Genomic DNA, 20,416 nt, shown 5'->3' with positions numbered 1-20,416 from the left:
ATCTCTTGTGTTTATAAGCTAAACCCATTTCTCCACATCCCTCTAAACCGGGGGTTTCCAACCTGGGTCCACGGACCCCTTGCTTAATGATATTGGCCCATGGCATGAGTAAGGTTGCGAACCCCTGCTTTAACCCTTTCCTATCCAAGTGTCTTCTCATTGTTTTTATTATTTCTGCCTCAACCACTTTCTCAGGCAGCTCGTTCTGTATACTGATCATCCTCTGTGTGGAAGAAGTTTCCCCTCAGCTCCCTTTAAAATTTTTCTCCCCTCATCTTAAACCTGTACCCTCTAGTTTTTGATTCTCTTTCTGTGGAGATAAAAATTGAGTGTATTCAGCCTATCGATGATCCTCCTGGTTTTATACACCTCTTTAAAGGCAGTTTTCTATTTCCCTACACCCCAAAGAATAAAGTCCCAGCATGTCCGACTTCTCCCTATAATTCAGGCCATGACGTCTTGGTAACATCCTCATAAATCTCAGGATAGGTGTAACATCATCGTCATCGTGTGCCGTGTTGTATGACGTGGGCGATCATGACCTGTCCATGATTGGTCTTGGCAATTTTTTCTCCTGAAGTGGTTTTCCATTGCCGCCTTCCGGGCAGTGTCTTCAGAAGATGGGTGACCCCAGACAATATCAATACTCTTCAAAAATTGTCCGCCTGGTGTCAGTGGTCATGTAACCGGGACTTGCGATCTGCACCAGCTGCTCATACGACCATCCACCACCTGCTCCCATGGCTTCATGTGACTCTGATGGGAGGGGGAGGGGGGGCTAAGCGGGTGCTACACCTTGCCCAAGGGTGACCTGCAGGCTGGCAGAGGGAAGGGATGCCTTACACCTCCTTTGGTAGAGACGTATCTCCACCCCACAACACAAATAGGTGTAACGTGTAATTTCAAACAAGATGTGAGAAGCAAATTATGTTAACACAGAGTGGTGGGTGTCTGGAATGCACTGCCTGGGGTGGTGGTGGAGGCAGAAACATTCGAGTCTTTTAAGAGACATTTAGATAAGACACATAAATGTGAGGAAAATGGAAGGATACGGACATTGTGTGGCCAGAAGAGATTAGTCTAGTTGGACATTTGATCACTAATTTGACTGGTTAGGCACAGCATTGTGGGCCAAAGAGCCTGTTCCTGTGCTGTACTGCTCTGTGCTCTATGTCTGTGAATTCACACTGCCCTTCTCTTGGCCTTTAGAAGTACCTGTGATCGTTGGGAGCGTGAAGCCGTGCGTTCTGATGCGCGTCTGTTTGATCACCATGTCGACAAGGAGCAAGGCCACAGGCGCTCCGCCCTCCCGTCACCAGGCCTAATCCGGACTGCTTGCTCCTTTGCCCCAGGTTTGCAAACGTGGCGGAGGTGATCGTCGTGGTGGGTGGCTGCGACAAGAAAGGCCGGGCGTCACTGCCGTACACCGAGCGGTTCAACCCCAGCACTGGCGAGTGGACTCAGCTCGCCAAGATTCCAGATTACACCAAGTCAGAGTTCGCTGTCTGCATTCTAAAGAACGACATCTTCCTGTCAGGTTAGTCCGGCGCTGCAGGGCACCGTGTGTACACAAGCCCTCAAGTATGCTGTCATTCTCCAGAATAATATACAAGGGATAATTGATAAGTTCGTGGCCTAAGGTAGAAGCAGTCAATTTTAGAAAACCTAGCACATTTATTTTTCACACATTTACACGCTTAGTCCAGCCTTCGTGGAGCATACGGATCTTAGACCTCCAGAAAGTGCCCACAACAGGGGTGATTTATAAGTTCGTGGCCTAAGGTAGAAGGAGTTGAGTTATACAGCTCTCGTTACATGCACATGCAGTTCAACTCTTTGAGTGATTATGCAGAAAGTTTGAAGTTAATAACTCATCTCCTTCTACCCTAGGCCACAAACTTCTCAATCACCCCTCATGCACTCAGTGGCCTCTTTATTAGGTACACTTGCTCATTAATGAAACTGTCTAATCAGCCAGTCACACGTATAAGCTATCTAAGGTATTTATATTTATTGTGTTTTATTATTGTTATAGTGTTCTTTATCTTGTGTGTTTTTACTTGTTCTGCGTCGTATCCAGAGTAACAATTACTTCATTCGCCTTTACACTTGTGTACTGGAAGTGATATGAAAGGATCTTGGATCTTAAATGATGCAGCAACTCAATGCATAAAAGCATGCAGTGGTTAAGAGCAACACATAACAAAGTTGCTGCCTGGCCTGCTGCGTTCACCAGCAACTTTGATGTGTGTTGCTTGAATTTCCAGCACCTGCAGAATTCCTATTGTTTTCAGTGGTTAAGAGTTTTGGTTGTTGTTCAGACCAAACATCAGAACGGGGAAGAGATGTGACTTTGATTGTGGGTGACAGACGAGATGGTTTGAGTATCTCAGAAACTGCTGATCTCCTGGGATTTTCATGCACAACAGTCTCGAGAGTTTACAGGGAATGGTGCGGGGAAGAAAAATCCAGTGAGTGGCAGTTATGCGGGCAAAAATCCGTTTTTAATGAGAGAGGTCAGGTCAGAGGAGAATGGCAAGACTGGATCAAGCTGACAGGGAGGTGACAGTAACTCAAATACCCACCTGTTATAACACCTGTGTACAACGGAGCGTCTCTGAACTCACAACATATTGAACCTTGAAGTGGATGGGCTGCAGAGTCAGGATCAGGTTTAATATCAGCAGCATATGTCGTGAAATTTGTTGCCTTTGTGGCAGTAGTGCAATGTAATACATGATAATATAGAAAAAACTGAATGACAGTATATATGAAAAATAAGTAGTGCAAAAATAGAATTAAAAAAGTAGTGAGGTAGTGTTCATGGGTTTAATGTCCATTTAGAAATCAGATGGCAGAGGGGAAGAAGCTGTTCCTGAATCACTGAGTGCGTGCCTTCAGGCTCCTGTACCTCCTCCCTGATGGTAACCATTATAAGAGGGCATACCTTGGGTGGTGGAGGTCTTTAATCATGGACGCTGCCTACCAAGGCACTGGTCCTTGAAGATGTTTGGGATATTATGGTTGCTCGTACCCATGATGGAGCTGACCAATTTTACAACTCTCTACAACTTCAATTTTGTGCCGTAACCACCCCCCAGCCCACTCCATACCAGAATACCAGACTACGATGCAGCCAGTCAGAATGCTCCCCACAGTACAACTGTAGAAGTTTTGAGTGTTTGAGATGACAAACCAAATCTTCTCAAACTCCTTGTGAAATGTATGTCCTGTCTTGCCCTCTTTATAGCTGCATCAGTATATGTTGCAACCAGGTTAGGTCCTCAGAGATATTGACACCCAGGAACTTGAAATTGCTCCCTCTCTCCACTTCTGATCCCTCTTAGAATTGCTTTGTGTTCCCTCATCTTGCCCTTTTGGAAGCAGAAAGCTTGCCCTTACAGCAGTAGGAGACCATGAACATACGCTCATTGGCCACAGGAGGTACAGAGTGTACGCCTTGGAGCATGCCTATATGAATATATTACTGCGTGATGATGAGGCCTCTGTTGGTCAGGATTGACCACGGGTGTACTCAATCTAGCCAGCAATTACTGCTTACACACGTGTATGTGTGAGTCTTGCTCTGCGCTGATATGTAAATGTTTCGAGGGGGTGATGGTTTTGAATTCTCTGAGGGTCGTCACCTTGTCTCGGTGGAAAGACTTGTGAGTTTCCTGAGATGCAGAGAGTGATACTGCCTGGAGCTTAGCTCCTGGTAGGGCCACCCATGGTGGTAGGTCAGGGGAGAGTTCCCTGACAATGGAAACCTCAACGGTGGAGCTGGCGGAAGATGATAACGCATCACAGCAACAGTGAAGGTGGAGGAAGGCAGTAGCAGTGAAGAACATAAGAACATAAGAAATTGGAGCAGGAGTAGGCCATCCGGCCCATCGAGCCTGCCCCGCCATTCAATAAGATCATGGCTGATCTGTCTGTAAACTCAGCTCCATCTACCTGCCTTTTCCCCATAACCCTTAATTCCCCTACTATGTAAAAACCTATCTAACTGTGTCTTAAATATATTTAGTGAAGAAGCCTCAACTGTTTCCCTGGGCAGAGAATTCCACAGATTCACCACTCTCTGGAAAAACAGTTTCTCCTCATCTCCGTCCTAAATCTTCTCCCCTGAATCTTGAAGCAATGTCCCCTAGTTCCAGCAATGTCCCCATTTGTCTTGCATTCCACGCCACTGGTCCCTGACCTTGATCTGTCAAGGACCACGTCGTGACTGGCTGTGCACCAGCCTCGTCACATTAAACAAAGTCATACCCGCATTGTCCATTAAGGGAGTCCACCCTGACATTCTGTTTATGTGGATTTGTCACACTTGCATGGAGACATGCAGTGAAACGTGTCGTTTGCATCAAATCAAATCAGCAAGGTGGTGCTGGGCTCTACCCACAAGTGTCACCACACTTCCAGTGCCTGCATGACATCTCCACAACTCCCTAACTTTTAAGTTGTTTGCCTTTGGAACGGGAGCACCCAAAGGAAATCAACATGGTCACTGGGAGGGTGTACAAACTCCTTACAGACGGGTGGGAATTGAGCTACGATCTTACAGCTGGTACCTCTTGAACCAATTTCCCCAGGGATCAATAAAGTATGACTATGACTGGTGCTGGAGAGTAAACAGTCAATATTTTGGGTCAAGATCCTTCATCGGGATTGGTGAAAGATCTCAGCCTGAAATATTTCCCTCCATAGATGCTGCCTACCCCGGAATGTATTATCTCATTAGATGCTGAGAAAGCCTTTGACAGAGTTGAATGGCCTTATTTATTTAATCTTCTTGAGAAATTTAATTTTAATTTGACATTTATATCTTGGATTAAATTGTTATATTACTCCCCGGTAGCCTCAGTCTGTACAAATAATTATAGATTTCCTTTTTTTCGTCTTTTTCGTGGTACTAGGCAAGGTTGCCCTCTTAGTCCTTTACTATTTAATATTGCTCTTGAACCTTTAGCAATTGCTATCCGTGACTCGCCAAATATTGTTGGTATTACCCGTCGAAATGAAATACATAAACTATCATTATATGCAGATGATTTGTTGTTATATATCTCTAACCCGGAGAAGTCAATTCCTGCTATCTTAGATCTGTTAGCTCAATTTAGTAACTTTTCTGGTTACAAATTGAATCTTAGTAAGAGTGAATTATTCCCTTTAAATAAGCATGTACCTATTTATGGACGTTTACCATTTAAATTGGTTACTGATTCATTTATATACTTAGGGATAACAATTACCAAAAAATATAAAGATTTGTTTAAAGCTAATTTTTTACCTTTAATTGATCAGATTAAACTTTTATTTACCAAATGGTCCCCAATCTCTTTGTCTTTGATTGGTCGGATTAACGCTATTAAGATGATCATTTTGCCTACATTTTTGTATATATTTCAATCGGTTCCAATTTTTATCCCAAAATCTTTTTTTGATAACGTGGATTCAAAAATTTCCTCATATATTTGGCAGAATAAAAATCCTAGGTTAGGTAAAAGATATTTACAGAAATCCAAGAAGGAGGGGGGACTTGCCCTCCCAAATTTTAGATTCTATTATTGGGCAATTAATATGCGATATTTAAAATTTTGGCTACAAGATTTGGACGCATCTTTAAACCCTCATTGGGTAAATCTTGAATCTAATTCATTACAAGGGTTTTCCTTGGGTTCGGTTTTAGGAACTTTACTTCCTTTTACTTCTTTTAAATCATATAAACAAATGAATAACCCAATAGTTAAACATACTTTATGTATATGGTTTCAATTCCGAAGATTTTTTGGGTTTAATCAATTCATTCTAGCAAGTCCCATTATATCAAATTTTCTTTTTCAACCTTCCATGATGGATCAAGCTTACTTTGATTGGAAAACCAAAGGTATAATATCTTTTCGCGATTTATTTTTGGATAAATGTTTTATGTCTTTTGATCAACTTTCTAATAAATATAACTTACCCAGATCTCACTTTTTTAGATGTTTACAGATTAGAAACTTTTTAATTACTGTCTCTCCTAATTTTCCACACCCATATCCAATGGACACTTTGGAAAAAATCTTAGACTTAAATCTTTCTCAGAAAGGTGTAATAGCAATTGTATATAATATAACTATGAATTTATGTCCTGATGCCTCTAATAAAATTAAAGCTGACTGGGAAAGAGAACTTGAGATTAATATACCGACTGAAAAATGGGAAAAAATTCTTCAGTTGGTGAATTCATCCTCTGTATGTGCTAAGCATAGGTTGATACAGTTTAAGGTAGTTCACAGGGCTCATATGTCCAAAGATAAACTATCTCGTTATTACTCTTATATTAATCCAATATGTGACAGATGCCAGTCTGAGATTGCTTCTTTAACTCACATGTTTTGGTCATGTCCCTTGTTGGAGAAATATTGGAAAGATATTTTTGATATTATTTCAACGGTCCTAAATCTAGACTTACAACCTCATCCAATTACTGCTATCTTTGGATTACCAATGATAGACTCAAATAATTTAACCTCTTCATCACGAAGGATGATTGCATTTCTTACTTTAATAGCTAGAAGGTCCATCTTGTTGAATTGGAAAGAGATCAACCCTCCTACAGTATTTCATTGGTTTTCACAAACTATGGTGTGTCTGAATTTGGAGAAAATTAGAAGTGCAGTTTATGACCCTTCTATTAAGTTTGAAAAAATTTGGAGGCCATTTATTCAGCGTTTTCATTTGATGTAATTTGATCATTTCCAAACTGGTTTTATTTCTCTGTACTGTTGTTGGAGGGGAGTGGAGGCGTCGACGCTGAGGTTTTCTTCTTTTCCATTTTTAAGTTGTTAGTTTTGCCCAAGTCTTTTAGTTTAGTTTAGTTTTTTTTTCTTTTGGGATGGGTTTTTTTTTCTTTTTTTGTCTTTTTCCTTTTTTTTTTTGCTTTATATTATCCGTGATCAGTTCTACATGTATGGGAGTTTTGGTAATTTCCACTATTTGGTTTTACAATTACTCTTTTTTTAAATGTAACAATACATCTCATATTATTTGTATTATTGCTATGTTTTGTTTCTATATTTTGAAATTAATAAAAAGATTGAAAAAGAAAGATGCTGCCTGACTTACTGATTTCTTCCAGCACATTTGTGTATTTGACTCAAAATCTCCAGCATTGCAGAATCTCTTGTATCTTTTATTTCTGACATTTGATGTTTAGTGGCAACAGTACAGTAAGTAATGCCTGATTCATTAATATGCATGTGTGAAAGTTAATCTTATTCTGTGTCTATAAACATGGTAATGTATTGGAGCACAGACATGGGAGTGTGTTTTGGCATGTATCTACATATATGAAAGAGGGAAAAAAAGACCACAAATGTTGGAAACCTGAAATAAAAACAGAAAACTGGAGGAGCAAGAAGAAGCTGTCCCAGCACAGACCCCTGTGACACTCCACCTGCAGCCAACTAGAGAAGGATCCCTTTATTCACACACTTTGCATCCTGCCTATCAGCCAATTGTCTATCCATGTTAGTATCTTTCTTGTAACACCGTGGGCTTTTATCTTGTTTAGCAGCTTCATGTGCAGCACCTTGTCAAAGACCTTCTGAAAGTCTAAGTGAAGAACATCCATGGACTCTCTTTTGTCTATCTTATCTGTTATTTCCTCAGAGAATTCCAACACGTTTGGCAGGCAAGGTTTCCCCTTTTAGAAAACCATGCTGAATTTCACAAATTTGATCATGTGCCTCCGAGTACTTCAAAACCTCATCCTTAATAATGGATTCCAACATCTTCTCAACTGCTTAAGTCATGCTAACTGGCCTATAATTTCCTTCTTCTGCCTCCTTTGCTTCTTAAAGGATGGAGTGACATTTGCAATTTTCCAGTCTTCCGGAACCATTCCAGAATCTAGTGATTCTGAAGGGATCATTACTAATGCCTCCACAATCTCTTTAGCCACCTCTTCCAGAAACCTGAGGTGTAGTCCTTCTGATCCAGGTGACTTATCTACCTTCAGACCTTTCAGCTTTCTAAGCAGCTTCTTAGTAAAAGCAACTATAGTCACTTCTGCCTGCTGACACTTGAGTTTCTGGCAAAGTACTAGTGTTATCCACAGTGAAGATTGATGCAAAATACTTATTAAGTTCATCTGCCATTTCCTTGACTCCCACTGCCTCTCCAGTATCATTTTCTAGCAGTCAAATATCTGCTCTCACCTCTCTTTTACTCTTTACAAATGAAAAATCATTTGGTATATTCTTTTGCACTGTTGGCAGGCTTACATTCATATTTCATCTTTTCTCTCTTTATGGCATTTTAGTTGCCTTCTGTGGGTTTCTGAGTCCCCTTAACATCCCAATAGTTTTTGCTATATTATCAGCCATGGTTGTGTTATCCCCTGCCTTTAGAATACTTTTTCATCCTTGGGATGTATCAATCCTGCACCTTCTGAATTGCCCCAGAAACTCCAGCAATTGTTGTTCTGCCATCATCCCTGCTAGTGTCCCCTTCCAATCAACTTTGGCCAACTTCTCTCTCATGCCTCTGTAATTCCCTTTACTCCACTGCAATACTGATACTTCTGACGTTATCTACTTTTTCTCAAATTGCAGGGTGACTTTCGTCATATTATAATCATGGCCTCCTAAGCATACCTTTACCTGAAGCTCCCTAATCAATTCTGGTTCATTACACAACATCCAATCCAGAATCGCCTTTCCCCGAGAGGGCTCAATGACAACCTTCTCTAAAAAGCCATCTCGAAGGCATTCTACAAAATCTCTCTTGGGATCCAGCACCAACATAGTTTTTTCCCAATCTATCTGGATATTGAAATCCCCCATGACTATCATACCATTGCCCTTTTTAAAAAAAATACCTTTTCTATCTCGCATTGTAATTTGTATCCCACATCACAATGTGCAACAAAAAACGGCAACATTCAAAAATTATAAAGAATATATAGTATAAAATAAGTTAGAAGTTAAAGTTTGGATATGGAATAAAATGTGCACAGGTACATAAATACCAGCATGTATTTACAATGTAAACAGCATTATAAAAAGTGGTTTAAAGTTTTTAAGGTGCAGTGAAGGAGGTTAAAGATAGGGGGGGGTGGGGTGAGAACTAGAATTGTTAATCAGATTAACTGCCAATAAACCATTTGCAATTCCAACATAGTTTTTTTTTGGAATATTCAGGTGGACATTTGTACAGCAAGGACGTGTGGATGTATAATTCCCTCCTCAATGTCTGGCTGAGAGTGGCACCTCTGAATAAAGGAAGATGGAGGCATAAAATGGTAGCCTTACACGGCAAGGTAGGACTCTTCAACTTTACACTTATACTTTATACTTTATTGTCGCCAAACAATTGATACTAGAACGTACAATCATCACAGCGATATTTGATTCTGCGCTTTCCCGCTCCCTGGATTACAAATCGATAGTAAATATTAAAACTTTAAATTATGAATCATAAATAGAAAATAGAAAAATGGAAAGTAAGGTAGTGCAAAAAAAACCGAGCGGCAGGTCCGGATATTTGGAGGGTACGTCCCAGATCCGGGTCAGGATCCGTTCAACAGTCTTATCATAGTTGGAAAGAAGCTGTTCCCAAATCTGGCCGTATGAGTCTTCAAGCTCCTGAGCCTTCTCCTGGAAGGAAGAGGGACGAAAAATGTGTTGGCTGGGTGGGTCGTGGTATTTGTGTAACTTGCATGGTATTGGTGTAACTGGTGGCCACCCCATCTCTGTGTCAAAGAAGCATCCATCCCATTAGTTAGATGGACTGTGGCCAGTCTGTATCGTGGTTCGGTTTACCCACCCCTGAGTTTTCACAGTCTTCTTCATGGAATTCCTGAGTTTTCACAATCTTCATCATGGAATTCCTCTCAGTTTTTATAATCTTCATTCCATTTAAAATAGCAGAGCATCCACAACAAGACCCCCCCACCCCACCCCCGGTCATTTTCTCTCTGCCCCCTTCCCTCATCGGCAGAAGATGCAAACGTTTGAGGACATGTATCACCAGGCTCAAGGAGATTTTTTATTCGTCACTATAGTACAGAAACAGGCCCTTTGTTCCATCTACTCTATGCCAAACTATCATGTTGCCGATGCACATCGACCTGCACCTGGACCATAACCCATCAATAGCCTTCCTCTGTGTACCTGTCCAAACTTACACATTCCCATTGAAATAGCGTCCACCACTTCTGCTGGCTGCTCATTCCACATTTGCATCACCCTCTGAATGAAGCTATCCCTTAAATATTTCACTTTTCATCCTTAACCTATGACCTCCAGTTCTAGTCTCACCCAATGTCAGTGGAAACAGCCTGCTTGCTTTTACCCTATCTATATCCTTAGCAACTTTGTACACCTCTCTCAAATCTCCCCTCATTCTCCTTCAGCTATCATGAGGTCTTGTATAAATTGCAATCAGCTTTTTTATCATGCTCGCATTATGACCTGGTGTGGAAACCCCGATGCCCGGGAACGGAAAGGTCTCCAGAACGTGGTGGATACAGTCCAATCTATCACAGGCAAAGCCCTTCCTACCACTGACGCATCTACAAGGAGCACTGCCAGAGTAAAACGCCATTTGTCATCAAGGCCTAACCACTATCCAGGTCATGCTCCCTTCTCACTGCTATCATCAGGCAGGAGCTTTAGGTCTGACACTGCCAGGTTCAGAAAGAGTTATTATGCTACGAGCGTTAGGCTTTCGAACTAGCGTGGATAACTTCATTTTTTCAACTCTGAATACCTACATGCTCTACAACTTGTGCACTTGGCATTATTTTTTGATATTGTATTTTGTACAATTTGACTTCTCTTGCACGTTGGTTGTTTAGCAGTCTTTAAGTATAGTTTTACGTAAATTCTATTGTATTTCTTTATTTTCCTGTAAATGCCTGCAAGTAAATGAACCTCAGGGTTGTATATGGTGACATACACAGTATGTACTTTATTTGTAAATTTACTTTGACTTTGACATACACTCAGTGGTCACTTTATTAGGAACACCTGTACACCTCGTTAATGCAAGTATCTAATCAGCCAATCATGTGGCAGCAACTCAATACATAAAAGCATGCAGACATGGTCAAGAGGTTCTGCTGTTGTTCAGGCCAAATATCAGAATGAGGAAGAAATGTGATCTAAGTGACTTTGACAGTGGGATGATTCTTGGTGCCAGACAGGGTGGTTTACGTATAGGCTGTTGATCTCCTGGGATTTTCATGCATAGTGGTCTCTAGAGTTTACAGAGAATATTGTGAGAAGCAAAGAAAAAAAAACATCTAGTGAGTAACAGTTCTGTAGGTGAAAACAGCTTGTTAATGAGAGGGGTCAGATGATAATGACCGGACCGGTTCAAGCTGACAGGAAGGAGACAGTAACTCAGATAACCACACGTCACAACAGTGGTGTGCGGAAGAGCATCTCAGCACTCAGTGTGTTGAACTTTTGAAGTGACTGAGCTACTGCACAGCAGAACAGTCCATCGTATCATAAAGTGACCAATGGGTGTACATGTGAGTTATGCGAGGTGTTTAAGGTCATGGAATGATAGAAGCTGAAGGGATCAGCTTCAAACAAAGAGCTTCAAACTGAAATCAGAAACAATCTGCTGGAAGAACTTTGCAGGTCGAGCAGCATCTGTGCAGGAAGTGGGGGGAAATGATTGTTTTGTTTGGCTTATTTTTGTCAGATGTACCAGAATACTGTAAAAAGCTCATCTTGAATGCTGTTCGAACAGATTAAATCATTACACAATGCATTGAGGTAGAATAAGGTAAAATAATAACAGTGTAGGTAAAAGATAAAGTGCAAGATCATTACAAGGTAGATCATGAGGCCAGGAGTCTATCTTATCATACAAGAGTCTGATAACAGTGAGATAGAGCAGTCCATGAGCTTGCTTTCAGGCTTTTGTATCTTCTGCCCGAAGGGAGGGTAGAGAGGGGAGAATGTCTGTGGTGGGCTGGCTGCTTTACTGAGGTCGCGAGAAGTAAAGAGGGGAGGCTGGTGTGCTGAGATATGTCCACGACCCTCTGTGGTTTCTTGCAGTTACGTGCTGAGCAGTTGCCATGCCAAGCCGGTTATGAATCCAAACAGAATGCTTTCTGTGGTGCATCAATTAAAAATTGGTGCGAGTAATGGGGAACGTGCTGAATTTCTGTAGCTTCCTGAGGACATCAAATGTTGGCGACCTTTGTCAACGTTTCAGGTTGAGACCTGGTTCAGGCACTGTTTGTCCCGATGAAGGGTCTCGGCCTGACGCACTGACGGCTTATTCCCCTCCGTAGACGCTGCCTGATCTGCATTCCAGCGTCCAAATTCCAGCGTCAGCATTCTCTTGTCTCTTGAAAGTTGGAACCTGCTGGCCTACAGGTAATGACAAGGAGTTCTTGGTACATAGGCAGTGAAGGTTTGGAAATCCTCCAGAAGGCCAAAGTCAAACGTCATTTGTAGCTTTCACTGATAGATTTTGTTTGCTGTCTGTCAGTTGATAGTGACTTGGAGACAAAGCAGGACATATTTACTCAGTGATACAGTGTGGAATAGGCCTCTCCAGCCCTTAAAGCTGCTGGCCCAGCAACCCCTGTCTTAACCCTAGCTTAATCACAGGGCAGTTTACATTGACCAATATTTAGTACGTCTTTGGACTGTGGGAGGAAACTGGATCAATTGGAGAAATCCCGCACATTCCACAAGGAGAATGTACAGACCACTTCCAGAATTGAACTCTTAACTCTGTCTCGAAGTGTAATAGTGCCACACTAACTGCTGCGCTACCGCGGTACCCCAGTACGTCTGGGCTCACAGCAAACTATCAGCTTACTCCCAAAAACAAGCTTTCAAATAGTGGGGGTGGCAAGACATACGACTTAAACTACACCAATTTCTCCTGATAAGAGCAGGGTAACTTATCTGAGAGAAACACAGTGAATAGGGACCTGTCATGCAGGAAAGATGTGCCGTAGACTCAGATCACATTGACTTGGAATCACAGAGTTAGACAACGTCCACAGGAGGTGCTGCCACAAGAAAGTGGCATCAATCACCAGGAGTCCCCGCCATCTGGGTCAAGCCTTAATCTTGCTGCTGCCATCAGGCAGGAAGTGCAGAAACCAAAAGTCCCACAAAACCAGCTTCCAGAACAGCTACTTCCCTTCAACCGTTCAGTTCCTGAACCAACCTGTACAATCTTAACCCTATCTCAGAAATGGAACGTACACCTTGGGTATGTATGCCCATGACAATAAACTTGGAGTGATAAAACGAAACAGAACATATACAGGCCCTTTGGCCCAATAAGCCCTTGAACCCTTGGTGCTCACCCAGTTCCCGTTTCCTGCAGTCAGCCCATATTTCTTGAAGACCTCCCTTCCATGTACCATTCCAAGTGCTTCTTAAATGATGATATTGTAGTTACCTCAACCACTTCTTCTGGCAGTTCATTCCATATACTCAGCACCCTCTAGGTGACAAAGTTGCCCCTGAGGCCCTTTTGAAATCTTTCCCCTCTGATTCCAAGCCAATGTCCCTGAGCTTTAGTGTCCCCTAGCTGAGGAAAAAGATGGTTACTGTCCACCTTATGTGTGCTTCTCATCATTTAAAACTTTTCTGTCAGGTTTATTTTCCTACATCCTAAGGAATAAAGGCCTTGCCGGGCCAGCCTCTCCCTATAACTCAGGTGCTGTTATCCTGGTAAAATCTTCATAAATCTTTTCTGCACTCTTTCCAGTTAATTACATCGTTCCAATGACACGTGTTGGGGCACCACGGTACTGTAGTGGTTAACGTGGTCCTATTACAGCTCAGGACATTGGAGTCTGGAGTTCAAGTCCGGTGTCCTCTGCAAGAAAGTTTGTATGTTTTTTCCCATGTGCATGTGGGTTTCCTCCAGGTGCTCCAGTTTCCTCCCACAGTCCAAGAAAGTACCAGTTAGTAGGTTAATTAGTCATTATAAATTGCCCTATAATTGGTTATGTGACAACTGACGCCAGGCAGACAATCTCTGAAGAGTATTGATTATGGCTGGGGTCACCTGTTTTGTAAAGATACTACTCAGAAGCAGCCAATGGCAAACCACCTGTGTAGAAGAACTTGCCAAGAACAGTCAAGGTCATGGAAAGACCATGATAGCCTACATCACATGACGAAAAGGCACATAACAAATGAACAAATTAGGCTAGTGTTATATAGGTGGGTTGCTGGGCATGTGGCTTACTGGGCCTGTTCTGTGATGTATCGCTAAAGAAACAAATAAATAAATAGGTCAACAAGGTGTCTAAAACTATTTGCCATACTCCCAAGTATGGCCTCCCAACTCCTATACTTGGTGCCCTCCCTAAAGAAGGCCACTTTCTTCAAGCTACTAATGCCAACAATTACTTCTTCTTCAGCCCTTTGCTTTTTTCACCTGTCACCTCCCAGCTTCTCATTTTATCACCCCTTCCCCCTCACCTGTTCCTGCCAGCTTGTGCTCCTTCCCTTTCCTTACCCCCCCCTGCCCCCCCACCCCCAGCATTCCCTCTAATTTCTTCACAGCTGTGCGAACCAACCATTGCCCTGAGCAGGAAATTTTTACACAGCCTGAAAACCGCATGGCTCTTTAAATGTATTTTTTGTAATATGCATACTATGAATACTTAGAATGAAAATCGAAAAGTAAGATGCTTTTTATTTTAATTGAAGGTAATAATGGAATAGGGTGCCACAAAGAAAATCATTCATGGTTTGTAACTTTTTCGAGCAGTGTCCAGTTCCAGCTGGGTGGCAACAAAGGCTATGTGCGCGGGAGCATTTCAGTTACTGCCGCACAGCTTAGAAGAACCAGTGCCCCCTCCGCCCCCCACCTTACGCTGGCTTCTATTCCCTTCCTTTCCATTTCTGATGAGGGGTCTCAGCCTGAAAAGTCAACTGCTTATTCCCCTGCAAGATGCTGCCTGACCTGCTGAGTTCTTCCTGCTTTTTGTGTGTGCTGCTCTGGATTTCCGGCATCTGCAGAATCTCCTTGTTTATATTGCTAACAATTATGGTCGACAGGGAAGGTTAAGATTAAATACGTCGTACCTTCCCAGAAATTAATCTGCAAGTTTGGTTCGGTGTCCTAGGAGAGGGAGGAAGGTGGTGTCTGAGCCTGAAGCACTGTCCCAGGAAAACTGGATCTTTCATTAAGGACCCCCACCATTCAGCCCATGCTGTCTTCTCACTGCTACTAACAGGAAGGAGTACCGAAGCCTTAGGTCCCACACCACCAGGTTTGGGAATAGTTATTAGCCTTCAACTATCAGGCTCCTAAACCAGAGAAGATAACGTCCCGCACACCAATACTAAACTCCCAACCGTTGAGCACATCTACATGAAACGCTGTTGCAGGAAAGCAGCATCCATCACCACCCAGACCATGCTTTTTTGTTGCTGCTGCCATCAGGAAGAAGGTACAGGAGCCTCAGGACTCTCACCACCAGGTTCAGGAACAGTTCAACCATCAGATTCTTGAACTGAAGGGGATTAGTCCACTCAACTTCACTTGCCCCATCACTGAACTGGTGCTGGCTTGAAGGGCTGAATGGCCTACTCCTGCACCTATTGTCTATTGAACTATTTCCACAACCAGTGGACTCGCTTTCAAAGACTCTTCATCTCAGGTTCTTGATATTTATTTATTATTAATATTTCTTCTTTTGTATTTGCACAGTTTTTTGTCTTCTGCATTCTGGTTGAACGCCCTGGTTGGGTGGTCTTTCATTGATTCTGTTATAGTTATTATTCTCCAGATTTATTAAGTATGTCCACTAGACAATGAATCCCCGGGTAGTATATGGTGACGTGTATACTTTGAGCTTTGCCTGTCTCTCTACCTGTGCAGATCTATGCTGTGGGCGGTTTTAATGGATTCAGCAGGATGTCCAGTGTCGAATGCTACAACGCTACCTTGAACTGTTGGAGATACCGGGCTCCTTTACTGGAAGCTGTCAGCTCAGCGGCAGCAACTGCCTGTCTAAACAAGGTCCACGTCATTGGCGGAGCGCTCAGTGATAAACTGAACTCCAACAAGGTAAGACACAAGCGTTCCCTTCAAAATCCAGTACTCGGGATCTCCTCCTTCCATGATCTCGGTATGGATACAGTTCTGGGAGGGACCAATGAGGAAGAGGCTCAAGCTAAGAATGGAGTGTAAAATTTTACTCCTCACCCTTCCATCTTCTTCCATTCCCCACCATGACTCCCCACTTACAACTTCTCTCCTCCTCACCCTCCTATCACCTGGTGCCATTCCTCCTTCCCTTTTTCCCAAGCTCCACTCTCCTCTCCCATCAGATTCCTCCTTCTCCAGCCCTTTACCTTTTCCCCCCTATCACCTCCCAGTTTCTCACCCCCAACCTCTTTGCTTCAGCTCTCACCTTCCAGCTTAAGCACACACACAAATGCTGGGGGAGCTCAGCAGACCAGGCAGCATCTATGGAGAAGAGAAAACAGTCGACATTTTGGAATGAGTCCTGATGACGTTGACCATTTACTCTTTTCTATAGATGCTGCCTGACCTGCTGCATTTCTCCAGCACTTTGTATATGTTGCTCGGATCTCCAGCACCTGCAGGTTTTCTCTTGTTTGTGATTTGACCTTCCAGCTTGTACTCCTTCCCCTCCCTCCCCCCAGCTTATTCTGGTGTCTTCCCTCCTCCTTTCCAGCCCTGATGAAGGGTCTCAGCCTGAAATGTACGTAGACTGTTGATTCCCCTTCACGGATGCTGCATGACCTGCTGAGTTCCTCCAGCATTTTCCTGCAGTCATGCCCTCTGGTCCTTGACTCCTCCTCTACAGGAAACATCCTCTTCACATCCACTCTATCTAAGCCTTTCAAATATTTGCTGGCCCAGAGCCATCAAATGCTCAACATATATTAACCCTTTCGTTCCTGGGATAATTCTCGTGAACTTTCTCTGGACCCTCTCTAATGCCAGAATATCTTTTCTTACATAAGGGAGCTAAAACTGTTCGCAATACTCCAACTATCGTCTGACCAATGCCTTATAAAGCTTCATCTTTACACCTTTGCTGTTATATTCCAGTCCTCTGAAAATGAATACTAACATTGCATTTGCCTTCCTTCCCATTGAGCTGAATCTCCTAAATCCAACTTCTCACTACCCACATGCAATTATCCTAACTCTGATGCTGGTACTCCTCGAGCCCTCTTGTTTCATTACGCTTCCTATTACCCCGCCCTGCATCGTATCAGTCCTATGCTGGTTTGACATTCTAAATGGACATTTTGACTTTCAACTTGTAATGTTCGAATCGTCAGTCATCAAGAAATGCAGTATGGAGTCAGACCTTTCAGGCCAACCAGTCTATTCCAGCCACAGCAAAACCCCGCTCGTTCTGGTTGTCCGTCTTCGGCCAACAACCCTCCATGCCCCTCCCTTTCATAAATCTGTTCCAAGTGCCTCTGAAGTTCTACAGTTGGACCTGCCTCAGCCACTCACAGGCACCCTCTGTGTAAAGGTGTTACTTCTCAGGTTTCTTTTAAATCTCTACCTTCTTATCTCATACCTGTGTCCTCTTGTTTTGGACTCGCCAGCACTGGGGAAATGACAGTTGGGTAAAGATTAGCTTTATTTGTCACATGTGCAGAGAAACATCTAAACACACCGTGAAATGGGTCTTTTCGCGTCGTGAGTGTGCTGGGGGCAGGCCACCAGTGTCGCCATGCTTCCAGTGCCAGTACAGCATGCCCACATTTTACTAACCCGTAATCTGTACATCTTCGGAATGTGGAAGGAAACAGAAGCACTTGGAGGAAACCCACGTGGTCACAGGGAGAATGTACAAACTCCATAAAGACAGGGATAGGAATTGAACCCTGATCTTACAGCTGATACTGTGAAATATTACACTAACCGGTACGCCACCATTCCACCCTTAAACCCCACAGCCTGCGATGGCCGGGAATTGAACCTGGGACAACAACCTGGAAAGGAGTCATGCTTACCACTCCATCACTATCATTCCTCCACACTGTGATGAATCCTGCCATTATCCCTGTGTCCTTCCTTCAAATTCAACCTTCCAAAGTGAATCACTTCACCCTTATCCAACTGAGCTCCACCCGCCACTCAGCCCAGCTCGACAGCCTTCTACATCATCCAAAACTCCGCCATCTTTCATGTCATCTGCAAACTTATTAACCCACCCTTCCACTTCCTCATCCAAGTTATTTGTAAAAATCACAAAGAGCAGACATCTCAGAACAGACGGCTGTGGCCACCATTAGTCAGCAAACTCCAGGACGAAAACTCTCCATAAAAGTATAGAAATCGGAGCAGAATTGGGCCATTTGGCCCTCGAGTTTGCTTCACTACGTCTGAGTTGTTATCCCTCTCAACCCCATAGAAACATAGAAAATAGGTGCAGGAGTAGGCCATTCGGCCCTTCGAACCTGCACCGCCATTCAGTATGATCAAGGCTGATCATCCAACTCAGAACCCTGTACCAGCCTTCCCTCCATACCCCCTGATCCCTTTAGCCACAAGGGCCATATCTAACCCTCTTAAATATAGCCAATGAACTGGCCTCAACTGTTTCCTGTGGCAAAGAATTCCACAGATTCACCACTCTGTGTGAAGAAGTTTTTCCTCATCTCGGTCCTAAAAGGCTTCCCCTTTATCCTTAAACTGTGACCTCTCATTCTGGACTTCCCCAACATCTGGAACAATCTTCCTGCACCTAGCCTGTCCGATCCCTTTATGATTTTATACGCTTCAATAATATTCCCCCTCAATCTTCTAAATTCTAGCGAGTATAAGCCTAGTTGATCCAGTCTTTCATCATATGAAAGTCCTGCCATCCCAGGAATCAATCTGGTGAACCTTCTTTGTACTCCCTCTATAGCAAGGATGTCTTTCCTCAGATTAGGGGACCAAAACTGCACACAATACTCCAGGTGTGGTCTCAACAAGGCCTTGTACAACTGCCTGCCACCTGCCTTCTCCCTGTAACATCTGACACCCTGACTTATCAAGAACCTATCAACCTCTGCTTTAAATATACCCAATGACTTGATCTCCACAGCCTTTTGTGGCAATGAGTTTCACAGATTCTCCACCCTCTGGCTAAAGAAATTCCTCCTCATCTCTGTTCTAAAAGGACGTCCTTCTATTCTGAGGCTGTGCCCTCTGGTCCTGGACTCCCCCCACTAAAAGAAAACATACCACAGATGCTATAGCTGTACCATAAGGTTAATCTTTAATCTTTAAATGAGGCAATGAATTCCCTAGCCTCTGGTTATAGCAATCCCTTCTTACCTCTGTTCTAAATGGGCATCCTCTGCTTTGGGGTGTGCTTTCTGGTCCTAGACTCTGTCACTATAGGAACCACCCTCTACAAATCTACTCAATATCTATTACCACCCTTTGCCTTCTGTGGGCAAGCCACTTCTGTATCCACACGTCCTGGATGCAGTGCCTGCTGACTACCATGGGGATCCTTTCCAAACGTCTTACTAAAATCCAGATACACCTTTTTGAACGTACTCCATGTATTCATTTTGTAGGTACAAAGCTACGACCCCCTGAAGGACGAATGGACTTTTACAACGTCGACTCCTTTTGCTCAAAGGTGCATCAACGCTGTGAGCCTGAACGATTCGTTCTACGTTATGGGAGGGCTGATGGACTCAGTGTACAAGTACAACGCAAAGCAGGGCGTCTGGGCAGTGCTGACCAGTGTTCCAGGACCTCTGGTAAGTTCACCAAGACTGATCAAACCAACTTGACGGTAAATAGAACAGTCAGCACAATACAGGCCCATCGGTCCATGATGTTGTCTCCACCTTTTAACCTGTTCTAAGGAGTGGAGGTGCTTCTCTACCAAAGTAGGTGGAAGGCGCTCCTTCCCTCTACTAGCCTGCAGGTCATCGTTGGGCAAGGTGTGGCACTCAGGGTCACATGAAGCCATGGAGCAGGTGGTGGATGGTCGTACGAGCAGATGGTCCACGTCACAAGTCCTGGTTATGCGACCACTGACGCCAGGCAGACAACCTCTGAAGAGTATTGATCATGGCAGGGGTCACCCATCTTGTAAAGACACTGCCCAGAAGAAGGCGAGGGCAAACCACTTACATAGAAAGATCAGCCACGATCAAGCGTGGTCCTGGAAAAACCATGATTGCCTACGTCATTCGACACAGCACATAACGAATGAACAAATATCAATCGAACCCTTCCCTCTTGTATAGCTCTTGTTTTACTTCCATCCGTAACATGTTTTGTAATAAGCAGGAGGGAACAAAGAACTGGGAAGTGTTCAAAGTAAATATATTATCAAACTTCAGTTATGTCTCCATATGCTACCCTGAGATTCATTTTCTTGTGGGCATTCACAGTAAATAGAAAGTAACACAATAGG

General features: G+C 43.3%; 1 protein-coding gene across 3 annotated transcripts in view; it reads left to right on the top strand.

Moving 5' to 3' along the window:
• The window catches only part of LOC140199992 (kelch-like protein 24), a 36,548-nt gene that overhangs the window by 11,932 nt on the left and 4,200 nt on the right, over positions 1–20,416 (top strand). For all 3 annotated transcript variants that reach the window (XM_072262572.1, XM_072262574.1, XM_072262573.1), the window contains exons 3-6: positions 1,353–1,537; positions 9,192–9,310; positions 15,877–16,065; positions 19,563–19,751. In XM_072262572.1, the coding sequence (XP_072118673.1) occupies positions 1,353–1,537; positions 9,192–9,310; positions 15,877–16,065; positions 19,563–19,751 (682 nt within the window). The remainder of the gene's footprint in view (positions 1–1,352; positions 1,538–9,191; positions 9,311–15,876; positions 16,066–19,562; positions 19,752–20,416) is intronic.

This window comes from Mobula birostris, chromosome 7 (assembly GCF_030028105.1).
Source record: "Mobula birostris isolate sMobBir1 chromosome 7, sMobBir1.hap1, whole genome shotgun sequence".
NCBI lineage: Eukaryota > Metazoa > Chordata > Chondrichthyes > Myliobatiformes > Myliobatidae > Mobula > Mobula birostris.
Note: the sequence above shows the minus strand (reverse complement) of the source record. Positions and strands in the feature narration are given on the sequence as shown.